Source organism: Hemitrygon akajei, chromosome 21 (genome assembly GCF_048418815.1).
Source record: "Hemitrygon akajei chromosome 21, sHemAka1.3, whole genome shotgun sequence".
Lineage (NCBI taxonomy): Eukaryota > Metazoa > Chordata > Chondrichthyes > Myliobatiformes > Dasyatidae > Hemitrygon > Hemitrygon akajei.
Genome location: NC_133144.1, coordinates 39,228,012 through 39,247,111, shown reverse-complemented (window position 1 = coordinate 39,247,111; position 19,100 = coordinate 39,228,012). Strand labels below are relative to the sequence as shown.

Below are 19,100 nucleotides of genomic sequence, written 5' to 3'. Positions count from 1 at the left end.
GAGTGCCTACCTAAAATGCCCTGAAACAGTTTTTGGATCTGATACCACACCTCCTTTGGCAGCATTCTAGATATCAACCACTTTGTAAAACACATTTCCCCTTGGATCCTATTTAAAAAAATTTCTCTTCACCTTAAACCTCTGCCATTTGGTTTTTGATACCAAGCAGTTACCCTATCTGTGCAACATTGCATTATCTTGCCTAGATCCATTTCCTAAGGCTGCGTACAGCCCCATCTCAAACATGACCTCTACATATTGCAGCAAAACACAAAACAACCTTGACCTTAACAAATACCAGCCCATTTAGGCCCCTGTACTAAGTCAATTCCAGTCAATATGGGTAAAGTTGAAATGCTCCATGACCACAATTGTATTTCTCTTACAGCTTTCTGCTTATTTAACTGTTCCCACTGATTACTGGTTGGCCTATATTATAATCCCAGAAATGTGCTCATTGCTCTCCTATTCCCAAATTCTACCCAAGTGGCCTAATGGGCAATTGCTCCAGGATATCCTCTCGAAGAATTGCCATAATGCTCTCAATAAAAAGTAATGGAACCTCCCCCTCCATCATGTCTAAAATTCAGTACACTGTGTTACACCAGCAGTTTTGCCTTCCCCCACTTTCATGATTACAATAATAGTATAAATGTAAATTAAAATAAAATAATTTTAAAACATATCATGCCAAAAACACAAAACATAGAATGAAATGTAAAAGACAGTCACATATGTCATATTGACAGCCTTTTGCTTATCTATGTAATTACATTACATTGGTTATCCACTAGAGGACATTGTGGCACAAATTATTATGGAAAATTAAATGTGGAAATCTGAAAGTATGTTGGAGATACTCAGCCAGTTGAATCAGGCTACATCTGTTAAGAGAGAAATGGAGTTAAAGTTTCAGGTCAAAAACTCTTTATCGGAACTAAGGAAGGCAACAACATGAGGCTTAAGTTCTGAAGGATTTGGTAGGCCTGGACAGGAGAAAGGGAATAGCTCAGATAGAGGCATGAAAGGACTGGGTCGACAGGGAGTTAAGCTGTAGACAAAATCATCAATGGATGGAGAGGGAGAGAGAGAAGAGAGAAACACAAAGGCATGTCAAAATAAATTCATAAATTGTTTTATTGTTGTCACATGTACTGAGATACAATGAATAACTATTTTGCATGCTATGCATACAAATCATATTATCAGTGTTTCGAGGAAGTATAAATACATTTGTTATTGAAATTTATAGCTTTTTACTATGTGTTGTAATGTATTGCTGCCAAAAAATTTTGATACAGTCTGAGAGAATATCTGGGGTTGGTGGGGTCCTTGATTACGTTGTCTGCTTTACCATAGTGGCATGTAGAAAATGTAGAAAAATATGAAATGCGGCATTACAGGAAGCATCCAGATTTCGTTTACGTAATGTACTAATAAATCTTTTGTAATCAAAGTCTTATATTGGTGTATTATTGAGGACAAATGGTTTGAATCTCCCACAGAACAATACATTTATGTTTGTTTAAAAAAACTTCATCATACATCTATTCTCTAATAAGACTGCAGAGAACCAGTCAAAATATAGTTAAAATCAACTTGAAGCAGATCATTTCCTCCACATAAAGGTCACAACTTACTGTAGAGCACCAGATATAAATGCAGGACTAATCACTTGGTGTTTTCAACACCACCACTACTGCACTCCAAGACTGATAAGGAAAAAAAAACAGGGAAGCAGGGCATGATGCCCATCTTCACATCCTGAAAATTTCCTTTGTACGAGTTAAGAATTTATTATGTGTGAAGTGGGCATCAGTTTCAGGGTTAGTATTTATGCCTATTTATACTTTATCTACAAAATGTTTTATGTTCAAAATGGAATTCTAAGCTAAATCTTAGTTAATATTTTAAACCAAAGACCTATCTGAACAAAAGAGATCCAGAAGCCCTATTTGTGTTTCTACCCCTCCCCCACAAAGTTTTCTGTTCCATTTTCAGTTCATGTTCAATTGCACTAAAAGAAATTTGAAAGCGTATGCTGACCACAAATTAGTTGAACTTCCTATATTGGAACAGAGATTACACTTCATAAGCATTTCATTGGCTCTGATGTGCAATTCAGAAATCATGTGAAAGGTGCTATTTAAACATCTTTGTACAAGTTCAACTGCAAGGCAAAAATCTTTCATAATTATAAATAAAAAAAACAAGCAACTCACCTACAGCCTAATCAAAACTAATTAACAGCTGTATCATCAAAATCTCCACTCTTAAATGTCAGCCTCTTCACCATCCCTTTAAACCTGGTCTGCATCAGCAGCTGACATCCAGAGGGCATTAGTTCAAATCTTATCAAAGCAGTGACAATCAACTTTAGATATATGCTGAAATTTAAACAAGGCAATACAATGACCCCAACACACAACCAGAAAAGAGTGAATTTAATCAGCTTGAACAATGAGATTCTAATTCCACATCATGGAGAGTTTTAAAAACTATTAATCAGAGTCAGCTGTTTGAAATGATCACCTTCATCTCAATTTTGGAAGAGAAGTAGTGCAGATTCAGGTGAAATAATATTCATAATTTTCATCTTGGACAGTATATATTTACTCAGTAATTAAATTATGAAACCTACTCCTGCACTGATTCCTCCAACTATTCCTCTATGGACTTCCATGTACTCTTCCCCTCTCTCTTTTCTCCACTACTGGCAGCCATACCTTCAGTCATCAAGACTTTTCCAATTTGATTCTTTCCCAGACCCTCCTTCTAACCCACTTACTAGACATATTTTGCTCACTATGCCTAATATCTCACGGTTTGGCTCCATCGTTTCTTACTACAACTCAATATTTGATAATGCTATCCTGTTAAAATGAATACACAATTATATCTTGATGCAGTTGTTGAAATGTGGAAAAATAAAGTGATGCAATTTTCAGCTTTCATCATTCACTTTTCAAATTGGTGTAAAATGTTTGTAAAAAAAATTGAGGGAACATTTAAGGAAGCAATCAAAATTAAATTGAAGTACTTACAAGAGCTTGTGGGTGTTGTTGCAGGATCACCTGCTGCTGAATGCATCCTTGTGCCATCATCTGCCGCAAAGCCGCTTGCTGTTGCATGACTGTTGTGTACTGTTGCTGTAGGTAGTAATTCTGCATCATCTGCTGCTGAGCTTGCTGGATCATTTGGTATCGCTGTTTCAATACACAGCACAGATTTGATAACATTTAGAGTTAAAAACAACAAGTTTCATCAATAACTATTTTTACAAAGTGGCTTCCTCAACTGCAGCAATAACAGAATATTCTCCATGTTTCAAAAATAGCACTTCTTGTACTATGTTTTTATTCACAGCTGCACTTAATCAGAATGCCAGGATCTTTGTTGCAAACTCTGCAAAGCTATCGTGGTTAATTTTGAACACATTGCTGCCAGTCTAAGTTTGGAATAAGAAAGCAGCAAACGCATATTTTTGGTGGTGCTACAGTGTCTACAATATCACCTGGCCTGTCAAAGGAACTGAGGCCATTGGTAGAAAAAGAGTAACAAATTATAAAGGTTAAACACGAGAAATTCTGCAGATGCTGAAAATCCACAGTAACACATGCAAAATGGTGGAGGAACTCAGCAGATCAGGCAGTATTTATGGAAATGAATAAACACTCAGCGTTTTGGTCTGAGATCATAAAGATGTTTCTAATCTTGATCATTATCAGTAAATTCTTACGGAAATGGCAAATATAAACAACAAAACTGAATGAGGTTAAGCGAGTAACTTTCTCACCATTAAGGTCTGAAAGTTAAAATTTAAGTTGACAAGTACAACATGGGAATATTTTCAAGTAAGCCATCATTAATTTTAGGTGTTTTCCGGTATAGCTTATATTGGGAAAATAGGGTTAATAATCATCTGATTTTTTTAAAAACTGGAAATTAAAAGCTATTATTCTAATCTTCAAAGATAACTGTTGTACCAATATATTACATTAAATGAAAAAAACTCAATTATTTCGAAAGTGAATTAACACTAGTGGTGCTGCCCAACTTACTATTTATGGAATTACCTCACAAGAAATCTCAACTTTTTACTGTTTCAAATGACAATATGCATTAAATGTAGCTTGGAGCCTGAGCCAGAGAACCCCAATAGGCAGACCGCGAAAACCAAATGTCTGGACCGCGTTGACCCATTGACACTTACATGAACGCAACTGTCATAACACGTAAATAAAGCGCGCGCTGCTCTAATTTGTTTTAATCTCATCCCACACCGTACACTTGACCTACGTCCCCGTAGACTGCTGAGCAAAGGCCGTGTGCTGGAGAGGGTGTGTGACCTGCGCAATGAGCTTGTGTCATTTTTATCCAACCTGCAGAGCCAAAAAGCCCAAGGATTTAAGAGGTTTTTAAGTAAGTGACAACAAGGTGATGGCACGTTCTTTTTTTGTGTGACATCATGTCTCATCTAAATCAACTTAATCTGCAATTACAAGGCAACAAACACACTGTTGTGGACATATATGAGGCAACTGAAGCTTTCCGGTCAAAGCTGAACCTTTTGGAGAGAGACATTCACTGGAGAAAGTTGCACTTTCCACGTCTGCAGGAGCATTGCCAGAAGAACAAAATGATGGAGGATCCAGTGATGAAGGATTTTGTGATGAGCCAGGCAGAAAACATCAGGGAACAATTTAAAGGCTCCCCTAAACTCTCAGGTGACATCCTCCTCTTCCTGAGACAGCCGTTCTCCGTTTCGGCTGACGGCCAGTGGACTGCAGAAGCCAAAAGGCTGGTGCCTTCCATAGATGAGGCAACTCTTCAAATGGAGATCTTGGAAATGGGAACATCTGATTTGCTCAAAGCACAACAGAAGGACGTTGGGGTTAGTGACTTTTGGATCAACATGGTTCCCCAAGCTCAATTCAAAAACACAAGAGCTATTGCAATGCTCCTACTCACACTGTTCCCCTCCACATACATATGTGAGTCATTGTTTTTTTCAATGAACTCTATCAAGAACCAAAACAGAAACAGACTCTCGAATGCAAATCTTGGCCAGTGCCTCAGGATTGCAACAACAGAATACAGGCCTGACATCAGAAGGATTGCCTCATCCCGTCGCTGTCACTTCTCTCACTGATTGGTGACTGAATCAATTTATTTTTGTCCATTTGTCAATCTTATTGTGGTATAGTAATATTACAACAACAATAATACTGATAATTTCATTTATAGCTACATTTCATACTTCAAATGCTACATAGCTTAATTAAAAAGAACAAATAGATTAAATGAGAGAACAGAAACAGTGGAAAAGGCAGTGGAAAATGATCCCTCCTACATCAGCTCTTCACCACACGTTAAATTGCATAATCTTCTCATTTCTGGCCTCATTAGCAAGAGGCATGGGTAGTAATCCTGAGATTACTAAAGGTGCTTTAGTAACCTGCAGCACCCTGAAGGTGCTGTCCTTTAACTTGGCACCTACCTCCCTGAACGCACTTTGCAGAATGTCATTATTCTTCCTACTCATGTACTGGTACCTACATGGATTATTGCCTCTGGCTACACATCTTCGCACTTAAGAATGCTGAGGACTCAATCTAAAACGTCCTAGACTCTGGTACCCGGGAGGCCACATACCATCCAGTAATCTCGTTCACAGAACTTCCTTTCTATTCCCCTAACAAATTAACCATCAACACAGTTCGCTTCTTCACCCCATTCCCTTCTGAGTCATAGAGCCAGACTCAGTGCCAGAGACATTTCTAAGCAGCAAGACCATCTTCAGTCACAAGATGTTAAGTGGCAAGTAAATTCCAAGTTATGTGAGATCAGACATTGCTATCTTCAAAATAACAGCATCTAATGACCTAGGCATAATATTAAATGCATTACCATTGTTCAACCCCTCAGCATCTGTATTTCATGGGTTGTCATTGATTAGACACACCTAAGATCAGTCACAGAAATACTCTTGCTACAAAGGCAGGTCAGTAATCAAATATTCTACAAGTAGTTCACTTCTCAATATTCAGATCCTTTCTCATGAAAGCTAAAAGCATTTTACATCAAAGGAATAGGTCATTTAGTTTTATGATTTCTATGGCAACTATGACAATTTAAACTGCACAACTACCTGCACATGGTCTTCATCCCTCCATTCCACACATGGTTAAATTCCACTTTTAACAGTCCTAACATAGCTGCTTTCCCCACCACCCTTTGCAGTACATTTGAATTCTGTAAAAAAAAATCTTGACTTATATACCTCCTTTAAACCCCCACTCTTACCTTAAACCCAAGCCCCCTAGTATGTGACATTTCCACCATGAGAGAAAAAACCTGACCGTATCAATGCCCCTCAGCTTCCAAAGCTCCAGAGGGAACAATTCTAGCCTGCCAAACCTTTTTTCCAAAGCTAAACCAGGCAACATGTTGATAAACCTCGAGTGCGCCTTTTCAAAAACCTCCACATCCATCCTGTAATGCGATGACCAGAAATACATACAATAATCCACATGTGGCTTAACCAATTCTTAATATTTTTTTAATATAGCTGCAACTTAAGCCAATTTTTATATTCAGTCCCTTGACTGATAAAGGCAAGTATGCCATGTGACTTCTTTACCACCCTATTTACTTGTGTTGCCACTTACCAGAAGCTATGGACTTGCACTCCAAGGTTCCCTGTTACATTTTAAGGGTCCTGCCACTTACGTTATATTCTCCTCTTATATCTGACCTCCCAAAGTGCCACATTTCATACATGTCCAGATTAAGCTCCATTTGCAATTTCTCTGTCCATATTTCCAACTGGCCTATATCCTGAGTATCCTTAGAGAAGCTTCTTCACAATCCGCAAGTCCAATTTTTGTGCTACCTGCAAACTTACTACTTGGCCACCAACATTTTCATATAGACGTGAAACGCCACTTCATCAGTACCCTTAGTTTTCTATGACCAAGCCCAAAACACACTCTTAATGAAACTCCAGTCACATGACCAGATTTATTTCCCAATACTAGGTCTAGAACAGCCCCTGGTGTATGGTTTCTTAAAAAAACCAGTGCAGTTTGAGAAAATAGCATCAGATAACTCTATGAAGGTCATCTTTTCATGAGACCATAAGATATAGGAGCAGAATTTGGCCATTTGGCCCATCAAGTCTTCTCTGCCATTTCATCATAGCTGATCCATTTCCCTCTCAGCCCCAATCTCCTGCCTTTTCCCTGTATCCCTTCATGGCCCAACCAATCAAGAATCTATAATCCTCTGCCTTAAATATACATAAAGACTTAGCATCCACCCTGTGGCAAAGAATTCCACAGATTCACCACTCTCTGGCTAAAGAAATTCCTCCTCATCTCTATTGTAAAAAGGTGCCCCTTTTTTCTGAGGCTGTGCCCTCTGGTCTTAGACTCTCCCACCATAGGAAGCATTTTTGCCACATTCACTCTATAAATGCCTTTCAGCAATCTACAGGTTTCAGTGAGACCCTACATTCATCTAAACTCTAGCAAATACAGGTCCAGAGACATTGGATGCTCTTCATATAACAAGCCATTCAATCCTGGGATCATTTTTGTGAACACCTTTTGAACCCTTTCTAGTTTCAGCACATCCTTTCTAAGATAAGGGGCCCAAAACTACTCACAACACTCCAAGTGAGGCCTCACCAAGTGTCAATAGTACATCCTTGCATTTATATTCTAGTCTTCTTGAAATGAAATCGCATTTGTCTTCTTCACTACAGACTCAACCATCAAATTAACCTTTAGGGAATCCTGCACAAGGACTCCCAAAATCCCTTCTCTCCATTTAGAAAACAGTCAACCCTTTCATTTCTTCTACCAAAGTGCATAACCATACATTTCCTAACACTGCATTCCATCTGCCACTCCTTTTCCCATTCTCCTAATCTGTCCAAGTCCTTCTGTAGCCTCTCTACTTCCTCAAAACTACCCTACCCTCCAACTATCTTAGTATTGTCTACAAACTTTGCAACAAAGCCATCAATTCCATCATCCAAATCATCAACATATAACATAAAAAGAATCGGTCCCAACACAGACTCCTACAGAACACCACCAGCTAACCAGAAAATGCTCCCTTTATTCTCATTCTTTGCCTCCTGCCAATCAGCCACTCCCTTATCTATACAAGAATCATTCCTGTAATACCATGGGCTCATAGCTTGTTAAGCAGCCTCGTGTGACACCTTGTCAAAGGCCTTCTGAAAATCCAAGTACACAAAATCAACCAGGTCTCCTTTGTCTATCCTGCTTGTTATTTCTTCAAAGAATTCCAACAGATTTGTCAGAGAAGATTTTCCCTTGGGACACCATGACAACTACGGCTTATTTTATCATGTGCCTCCACCCTGAGAGCTCATCCTTAATTATCAACTCCAACTTCTTCCCAACAACTAACATCAGACTAACTGGCTTATAGTTTCCTTTCTTCTGCCTCTCTCCCTTCTTGAAAAGTGGAGATATTTGCAATTTTCCAATCTTCCAGAATCTAGTGATATTGAAAGATTATTACTAATGTCTCCACAATCTCTTCAGTCACTTCTTTCAGAACCCTGGGGTGTACACCATCTGCTCCAGGTGACTTATCTACCTTCTGACCTATCATTTCCCAAGAATCTTCTCTCTAGTTATTGTAACTTCACACCCTTCATAACCCCTGACACCTGGAATTTCCACCACACTGTTAAGTATCTTCCAGAGTGAAGACTGATGCAAAATACTTATTCAGTTCATCCGCCATTTTGTTGTCCCCCATTACGACTCAAGCATTGTTTTCCAGCAGTCTGATATCCACTCTCATCTCCCTTTTACACAATGTATCTGAAGAAACCTTTGGTATCCTCTTTAATATTATTGGTGAGCTTAGTTTTGTATTCCATCTTTACCTTCTTAATGACCTTTTTAGTTGTCTTCTGTTGGTTTTTAAAAGCTTCCCGATCCTCTAACTTCACACTAATTTTTGCTCTATTATATGCCTTCTTTTTGGTTTTGACTTCTATGTATACATCCTGTACCTTCCGAATTGCTTCCAGAAATTCCAGCCATTGCTGCTCTGCCATCATCCCTGCCAGTATTCTCATCCAATCAATTCTGGCCAACTTCTCTCTCATGCCTCTGTAATTCCCTTTACTCCACTGTAATACTGATACACCTGACATTAGCTTCTTCTCAAATTTCAGGGTGAATTCAATCATATTATAATCACTGTCTCCTAAGGGTTCTTTTACCTTAAGTTCTCTAATCAATTCTGATTTATTGCTCAACACCCAATCAAGAATAGCTAATCCCCTATTGGGCTTAAACTTGAGTTGCTCTAAAAAGCTATCTTGGAGGCATTCTGAAAATTCCTCCTTCTGGAATCCAACACCAACCTGATTTTCCCAACCTATCTGCATATTGAAGTCCCCCAGGACTATTGTAACATAGTCCTTTTGGCATACATTTTTCTCTTATCTCCCACTGTAATTTGTAGGCCACATCCTTACTACTGTTTGGGAGTCTGTATACAGCTCACATCAAGGTCATTTTATCCTTGCAGTTCCTTTGCACTGTGTCACCTCCTTTTAATGATTTGATTTCATTTTTTACCAATAGAGCAACACCACCCCCTCTGCATTACTGCCTGTCCTTTCGATACAATGTGTATTCTTCGGCATTAAGCTCCCAGCTATAACCTTCTTTTAGCCATAATTCAGTGATGCCTACATCATACTTGCCAATCTGCAACTGTTCTGCAAGATCATTATTCTGTATACTGCACGCATTCAGATACAACACCTTCAGTCCTATATTTAACCTTTGATTTTGTCCATCTTTTACATTGCAATTCATCGTGTTGATTGAATTTTTGCTCTATCAACAGCCTCTCCTCAGTACACATTGCCTTTGTTTGTAAACCAGCTGCCTCATCTTCAGCACTATTATCCACCTTTCCTACGATATTTCTTGCAATGAAATATATGCAGCCCAGGACACTAATCACTCAACCTTTTGATTCCTAACTTTGTCTGAGGTCTTCCCAACATCTGCCTTTACAACTTCTCCACTGACTGTTCTGGCATTCCAGTTCCCATCTCCTGCTACTCTAGTTTAAACCCCACCATGCAGCGTTAACAAACTGTTCCGCTAGGACATTAGTCTCCCTCTAGTTCAGGTGCAAACCATTCCTTCTGTACAGGTCCCATCTTCCCTGGAAGGGAACCCAATGATCCAAAAATATTATGCCCTCCCTCCTACACTAATTATGTACTTAGCCACGTATTAAACTGTATAATCTTCCTAGTTCTGGCCTCACTAGCATGTGGCATGGGTAGCAATCCTGAAATCACAACCCTGAAGGTCCTGCCTGTTAACTTAGCACCTAACTCACCTCATCATTCGTCCAATCCATGTCATTGGTACCTATATGGACCACGACTTTTGGCTGTTCACCCTCCCACTTAAGAATGCTGAGGACCTGATCCAAGATATTCCGGACCCTAGCACCCAGGAGTCAACATACCATCTGGGAATCTCATTCTTGCTCACAGAACCTCCTGTCCTGATCAAGCGATTCTGTGATAAAGATTATCATCTGAAATCTGACAACTTGCAAGAACATAAATTCAAAGATTCAAGATTGTTTAATGTCATCTCCTGTACACAAGTATAAGAACTAAGTAATTGTTACTTCAGATCCAATTCAGTGCACACAAAAAAAACAAGGGATAAAGGTCCTAATATAAATACCTAATAATAGCTTATATTCATAGATATATATACGCTAGGTTGTATACAAGGTAACTGACAGGAAATAATATAGTGGTGAAATTAGTGGGTGGAGATGTTGCTCTGCCTAACTGCTTGGGAAAAGTAAATGTTTTTGAGTCCAGTGTCCTGGCATGAATGTTCCATAGCCTCCTCCCTGATGGATGTGGAACAAACAGTCAATAATGAGGGTGTGTGGGATCCATCATAATGTTACTGGCCCTTTTTCGGTGCCTCAAAGTTTAAAGTAAATTTATTACCAAAGTACATAAATATCACCATATACAACTGAGATTTGTTTTCTTGTGGGCACACTCAGTAAATCCAATAACCATAACAGAATCAATGGAAGATCGCACTCAACAGTGCAAAAGACAATAAACTGTGTAAACACAAAAGGAAATTTAAAAAAAAATGATAAATAAGCAATGAATATCAAGAACATAGAGAAATATTGAGCTTCTGATTTAAGATGGCACTGGTAAAAGAGAGTGATGCCTTACTGGCAGCAAACAAAACTACTAACTACTGTATTAACACAAGGAAATCTGCAGATGCTGGAAATTCAAACAACCACACACACAAAATGCTGGTGGAACACAGCTGGCCAGGCAGCATCTATAGGGAGGTACGCTGTCGATGTTTCCGGTCGAGACCCTTAGTCCTGACGAAGGGTCTCGGCCCGAAACGTCGACAGAACTGCTGTATTAATCAGTGTTTTTCTGGAAAAAGGTCATTGCAATCAATAGCCTGTAATTTCCCTTTTGGAGCTGAGCTTTTGAACCACCTGTACCACCTGGTATTTTTGCTGTATAAACTGAAGCCTCAAAAGTGCAGGATGGTTGTGGCATGGCATGGCATTTACAGGCCAAATCGAGCCAGCAGGTCCCAGGCCCAAGTCAGAAGAACAAGTCAATGTTTGGCCATTGCTGAGGTGGACTTGAAACTGATTTGAAGTAGCAGAACCGAGGCGAGGCAGCGTCAAGGCGGTGGGACCGGCATCAGCATGCTGGGATTAACATAATTTAGATGTGGTCAGAGAGGACAAGCTGAGGATGCAAGATAAGGATCTGGGATGGCTTTGCAAATTCGGGGTCTGTTTGTATAAACACAGTCCAGTCTGTCTGTTCCCTCTCTATGGCCATGGTGACATGTTGGTGGAATTTTGGATAAATGTTCTGCAGGTTAGGATAATTTAAATCTCCTGCAATTATGAAGAGACTGTCCAGATGCTTGCTTTTGTGGAGAGCTAATGATATCGTAAATTTCTTCCAGTGGGTCTTTGGCATTTGCACTCTGTGACGGGAGGTATGGGTGAAAAGTAGACAGTGATGATGAGCACAACAGTAAGCTCCCTGAATAGGTAACGTGGACAGCATTTAATTATAAGATGCTCAATTTTCCCAGAATATTGACTGCTAACAACAGATAAATTTGTGCACCAACCTTTGTTAATGTACACACAGATTCCACCTGTGTGTAACATCATTACCAGATGCAGTTTTTGGCACAAGTATTAATCAAAACAAGTTTCAAATATATTTTAAAGATTTAATGCAGTAAAACTCAGCACGAAACATAGCATGACAGGAATTGAAAAAGAAGGAAATGCGAAGAAACAAGTTTCCGCAGAAACATGCTGAATTAAGCAAAGTATAAAATGCAATAAAGTTCCATTGAACAAACAAGATCAGAAGAACACTACTGAAGATGAAAAGTGAGAAAAAATGAAACCACAGAAGTAAATTTTGCAAAGCTTAAAAAATGGAATCGCTCTCTTAGAGAAAAGAAAATCTTATTCTTTCCTGGAAAATTGATAAGTAGTTGTGATTTCAAAGCATATTTAAGGAATGCATGCTGATTATACATTTATTTATGTTTATTTATTTATTTATCTGGGCGTAAGACATGCAGATTCTTCAACATATGGTTAGTCAATAAGGGAAACACTGCTGGAGGATAAATTTAATGGACAACACAAAACACAGGAATTCAGCAGGTCAGGCAGTATCTCTGGAGGGAAATGGGCAATCAACATTTCTGACTGAAACCCTTCATTTGGACTTGTGTATTAATTCAACAATTTTGATAAGCTTGATCAAAACCTGGCAACAAGAAATAGTGTGTTTATGGATTCTTTTGGAAAATACAGTATAATTCAGTCAAGAGAAATGAGTTCAAGGTGATGGATACTGACAGAGCTGCCACGGTTTTTTGCGATTGTATGGAAAGAAAAAAAATTGCATGTGAGCATACCTGCGCCGTCTGAAGCATTTGCTGCTGCTGTAAATAGGCTTGTTGTTGGGGCAGCAAACACTGCTGTTGAAGTAACGGATGTGCCTGTGGTTTCAATTGCAGATGCTGAGGATATGCTGGTGGGATTTGTGCTTGCTGACCATGTAACTGACCAATGTGCCCATTACTTGCAGCTGTGGTTCCTGCATAAACCAAAAGTTTCAAAAAACATTTTACATTCTGATGGTTGTTCCTGGAGATTTCATCATTCAGCATAAAAACCATGAATGGAACAATTGTACACAACTCCAAAGCCTGTTGAAATTCAGTGATTTTTTTTGTGCGGTAGTCAGGATCAATTTACAAACATCAAATGAAACACAACTTCACTGGATAACTCAAGTTTACACTTTTTTTTGGATTCAGCAGGTATTGGATTAATATTTAGGATCTCATTTTTATAGGTCCTCTGATTTTATGCAGGTTATGATGACATGAGTTTCAAGCTAAAAAAAAATATCAGACTGCTAGCAATCATCTTCCTTCCTCTCCAAAGCTTTAATAATTAAATGTGTTAGCTGAAAATCCAGGGACCTTGAATAAATATTTTAATCATAATTTAATAAACTTTAATAAACTTCACCCAATTTGAAATAGCTTTCAATTACGTTGCAAACTCAAATCAAGGTACTGCGGTCAATCTATTCAAAAGCCTTTGAAACACTATCAGTTTAAGGGTTTTGTCATTTACCGGTGTTGGGAGAGAAAGGTCCATTATGGTTGATAAAGCAATTATTTGCACAGCATAAATTCATATAGTGCATTTTTAGCTCTCTTCGACAGAGCAATTATTTCAAAAAGAACAGAGCAGCAAACTCTATGTGTTGGAAAATTTAAATATAGTTTTAACGAAACATTGTAAATACTCCAGTCAAGTAACATCCAAAAGAGTTAATGGCTTGGCAAAGTTAAGAAACAAGTATGCTTTCAATTACAAGAGAACTAGGGTCAAGAAAGCACGGGGAATGTGTGTGATAAGGTAAAGACCACGAAATACTGAGCAACCTGTGATATTATCCCTGTCTGTAAATTGCAAATGACCTCCCTAGAGGAAGGACAAGATAGAAGTATCAATGATACTGCAGCAAAGTAGCAAACTGAAAGTCTAATTTAAACTCCTCCAGGTTTTGCTGTTACTTGTTGTACACCATTAAACTGTGCAACCTCACTCCCCAGCACCCCCAACAATCCAAAATTTCACATTTTTGTGCTCAACATGTTGAAGGAATGGCAAAATGACTATAATCCTAAAATATTTGAGAAATAAACATACTTAAAAATCAAAGCATGGAAACCATTACAGAGTAACATGCAAAATCCATTTACTGACCCTGCACTCCCAGGGACTGTAGGTTAAAGAACTAGCATTACACAACTGCAAGCCACATTTCCTTCAAACTGGATTCTGCATTGACTTCAAGTGACTATTCAAAAGAATTATCGGGTATTAACACACAAGGAATATAATCTGGAGAAAGCGTTAACTGCAAAAGTTAAATAAAAGGGGCTACTGTAATTTCATTGGAGCTGTGCAAAATTTTAGAATACAGCTTTGTTTCAATCCTTTTCCAGAAGTTCAGATCAGCAAGATAAATCACTGCATTGTACAGTATCAGCCAAATGGCTTTGCACATTGTTTTCCCAGAGACTATGGATTAAATTGTATACTTAATTGCATTTGCAAAAAAAAAAGTAGCAAACAACTTGTATTAGATTTACAGGTACATATTTAAGTTAATAAATTTTAGTCTTGATTTAAATAGCCTGCAACTACATTGCAATCATGGTAAAGTGGTCAATCACACCGTAAATACCAATGAAATAATTTTAAATTATTTAAACATTCTTGGGTACAGCAGCAAATTGTGGAAAAAGAAATGGAAATGGACTCTGCTTTTATCTTTGCTTAATATTGGATTCTGCAGATCATGCAAGAGGATCTCGCTGAAGGAATAACTTCTTGGTGACCTCTAATGTTTATAGATTCCCATTCAACTGGCTTCTAAATAATGGTCACAATTTATTAAGCAGCATAAATCTAAACTGTTTCAAAATATCACCCCCCCCAGTCATAAATGTACTTAAATTCAATTTATACAGATTGTTCATGTGATACCCTTCGGCTTAATGTTCATTGTTCAAGCTCAAGTTCAAATTTACTGTCATTCAACCATAAACATGAATACAGCTAAGTAAACGCTGTTCCTCTGGTGCCAAATGCAAAACACTGCGCATACTGTATAGTCACACATAGCACATATAGTTATGATCCAGCACATACAGTCAAAATAATATCAGCACAAGTCCCTGAGTGTCATTAGAAGGATACCAAAACCTCAGGAAGTCATCTGTGACTTGAGGAAACATTTGTAGCTGCAGCTCAGACAAATTACTTATTTTTAAATTGCTGTTTCAATGCTACTAATTCAAAATATGTTAAGAAATAGATCAGTTTCTAACTGGTAGATTTAAGGAAGGAAATAGAAACAGAGAGCAGTTAAAACCTATTGGGGAAAAAAATATTACTTTTATTTGATTATCTGTGCAAATACACACCTGCTGGGTGTGAAACCATCTGTGTGGTTACTGGCTGTGAGACCAACTGTGAGGTTGTTGTCTGTGAAACTAACTGTGTGGTAGATCTTTTCCTTGGAGTCACAGCAGGTTGAAATGTCAGAACACTTGAAGCAGAAGTTGGCTGACCTGCTTTAGGCCTCTGGCGAGGTGCTATCGAAGTCTCTGTAGTTGGTACTGGATCTGTAAGTCTATAAAGGTTCATTTGAAAATAGACACAAGAAAAACAGAACTGCTTAAGTAACAATGTAACATTGCAACATACAACTTTGGACTACAATTTAAAAAACAACAGGAAGTTAGTTTCCAAATTAATTTGGCTACACTAGTTCTGAAAGTAACATTTCTGGAATACCAATTTACCTTGCTCGTGTTTGAGACTTTTTAACAGCAACTTCACTAGCTTTTACTGGCACTGGCATTTTCACAGGAATCTGAACATTCTGGAAAAAAAAGCACATGATAAATGTGTGTTTATGTTCACAATATGTAAAATGGATAAAATATCAGATCAAAACTAAACTTTACATTTTGCTAGAATTTACAATGAAAGGAGATTTTCCAAACTTCTAATACCCATCCCAAACTGTAAACACTTGGGACACTACAGAATTTATATGTTTAAGAAAATGTTATTGTGAAACTGCGTAGAAAAGGCCCTTCGAGCTGCCCAGCCCAGCAATCCCCCGATATAATCCTAGCCTAATCACTGGACAATTTACAATAACCAATTAACCTTCAAGTCGGTCTCCTTCAGTTTTCTGTGTTTTATTTCGTGTTGCTGATTGGCAGGTGGGTGATATATTACTTTTTGTGCGAGAGAGGGGTTGGGGGCTTGGGGTTTGTAAGTTTTGTTTCTTTTTCATGCTGTCTTTTCTTTCTACAACTTCCATTGTTGTTCTGTATTTCATGACCATCTGGAGAAGTCAAATATCAGAGTTGTATTGTACATGCATACTTTCGACAATAAAATGAACCTTTGAACCAGTATGACTTTGGACTGTGGGTGGAAACTGGAGCACCCAGAGGAAAACAGACAACTCCTTACAGGCAGCATCCGATGTTGAACCTATGTGGCCTGCACTATAAAGCATTGTGCTAACCGCCATGCTACCGTACCATTCCTATTACCATTCGTAGTCATTACATACATAAGAAATAATAATTTTGGCATCCTTATCACTGCAAATTCTAATTTTGGGATTCCTTATGATACTTTTAATTGAGCCAAAAGCTTATTTTCCAAATTCAGTAACCCGTTTATTATTATTATTTAATGTACAGAGATAGAGTGAAAAGGTTTTGTTTGCATGCCATCCAGATAGATCATTCCATACACGAGGGTAGTTCAAAAGGGAAGAAAGAACAGAAAGCAGTTACAGACAAAGTGCAAAACAGTTAAACAAGTGCAAGATAACACACACAAAATGCCAAGGAACTTTCCTTGCTGGGAACTCAGTGAGCCCATGCTGAGCTCAATTTCATCAACTTTGCTTCTAACTTCCACCTTTTCTCTCTCTCCCTCCCCAGACTATTTACTGACATCTTTTACAAACCTACTGACTCTTGTTATTTTGACTATACCTCTTCCTACACTGTCACTTGTAAGAATGCTATTCCCTTCTCTCTCTGCCACATCTGCTCTCACAATGAGGCTTTCCATTCTAGAATGAGATGTCATTTGTTGTGTATTTAATATTTCAATAATGAGTAATCTTGTGTGTGTATATTCATAGTTAAATATAGTTTAATTAAGCATTCTTGTTTGTTTAAATAATTAATTACAAATTATATGCAAAAATACATTAATTGCATGACATCACACTATGTGATATGTCCGCACTTTGCTGAAAAGTAAAAGACAAAGTTAGACCTGTATTTCGGACCCCCTACATCTTCCTTTGAAATAGTTTAATGTTTCGAAATTATAAAACATAACACTGGCGACAAGCTAATTTTAAATGGAACCCAACATAGCTATTGACCTGTTAGAATGCAGCGAGACATCCAAAATAAAACAAAACACAGTGAGAAAATGGCAAGTGAAAGCACAGTCCAGCACATGCAGTGAGATTGTCGAGTTACAAAAATCACGAGTTTTTTTGGAAGGGAAGACACAATAGAGTGCTTTTTAAAAAAAGGCCATAAATGTAACAATTCAGGGTTCATAAAGAGTGAGTACCAGACTGGGTGATAATAATCATTTAAAAAATCAGAAATAGCTAGCTACATTGTAAAGATTGATGAGTTTGATTACACAACAAGAAATTGGCTCATATATACTGAAGTATTGGAATAGTATTTTGAAAGAAATGAAATAGCCAGTGAGAAGAGAGTGCCAATTTTGATAAGTGCATTAGGTTTAACGGTATAGTTTGCTTTGCAGTTTGAATGCTTCAACCAAAACATCAGAAATTAGCTTTGCCACTATGGTCAAATTGATGCAGGAACATTTAGCGCCAAAGCCATTGTAGATTGCAGAATGCTTCAGTTTCATGAGTGGATTCAAAAAGATGGGGAGTCCATTTAAGTGTATGTAGCTCAACTAAAGATGTCTGAGCATTGACAGTATGGAAATGGGCTTAATGACACACAAAGATTGTTTAATTTATGGAATCTTAAAAGAAAGGATTCAAAAATGGCATCTAACTGAAGCACAGCTTACATTCAAATGAGCAGTGGAAATTGCTGTTACAATTGAGTTCCAGTCATGAATGAAAGTGAGCATGAATAAAATTGCAGCGTCTAAACAGAAACCAGTCTGGCCAATCAAATTGTGTTACCATTGTGGCAGGACCTCATATACACCAAACAAATGCAGATTTAAAGGTGAAATTTGCAGAAAATGCAACAAAGTAAGACACAAAGAGAATGTCGGGCAGATAGAAATAAATGGAACTGCTAAGGGAAGAGAGAAAGTTAAACTGTCAAGTTGTAGTTTTAAAAAGAGCTGTTGATGAAATGAGACTAACATATCATTGTGTAGCCTTGAAATTTATTGTGTGAAAATTAACTACAGACATGCAATATGGTTTATGCCAGAAGTGAACAGGAAAATTCATTAAAATAGAATTGGACACTGATTCAACTGTTTCAGTCGTTCCACAAAATGAGTTTGGATGGCATTTCAAAGATGCCATACTGAAACCTACAGATATCCAACTAAGAATTTATACTAGAGAAAAGATATAGTACCTCCTGTGGGAATGACATCTGTAAACAACAAACAAGCCATAATTGAGCTTGTGTGTGATAAGATCAGAAGGACCAGCATTGTGGGGTGTGATTGGCTGAGATAACTCCAACTCTGATTGGAGATCCACTCTCCAACTGCATGCTACATCCTCTGCAATTAAGCTAACTGAAAGCAAATTAAGAAAGGTACTAGATGATATCATAAGTGTCTCCATGCTGAACACCATGAACCATTGCCCAGAG

The 19,100-nt window shown here is 38.0% G+C and overlaps 1 protein-coding gene across 4 annotated transcripts in view; it reads right to left on the bottom strand.

Annotated features, from left to right (window-relative positions):
- The window catches only part of LOC140714244 (AP2-associated protein kinase 1-like), a 109,582-nt gene that overhangs the window by 23,753 nt on the left and 66,729 nt on the right, over window positions 1-19,100 (bottom strand). For all 4 annotated transcript variants that reach the window (XM_073025283.1, XM_073025285.1, XM_073025282.1 and 1 more), the window contains 4 exons: window positions 16,026-16,105; window positions 15,645-15,853; window positions 13,050-13,231; window positions 3,045-3,206 (listed from right to left, as the gene is read on the bottom strand). In XM_073025283.1, the coding sequence (XP_072881384.1) occupies window positions 3,045-3,206; window positions 13,050-13,231; window positions 15,645-15,853; window positions 16,026-16,105 (633 nt within the window). The remainder of the gene's footprint in view (window positions 1-3,044; window positions 3,207-13,049; window positions 13,232-15,644; window positions 15,854-16,025; window positions 16,106-19,100) is intronic.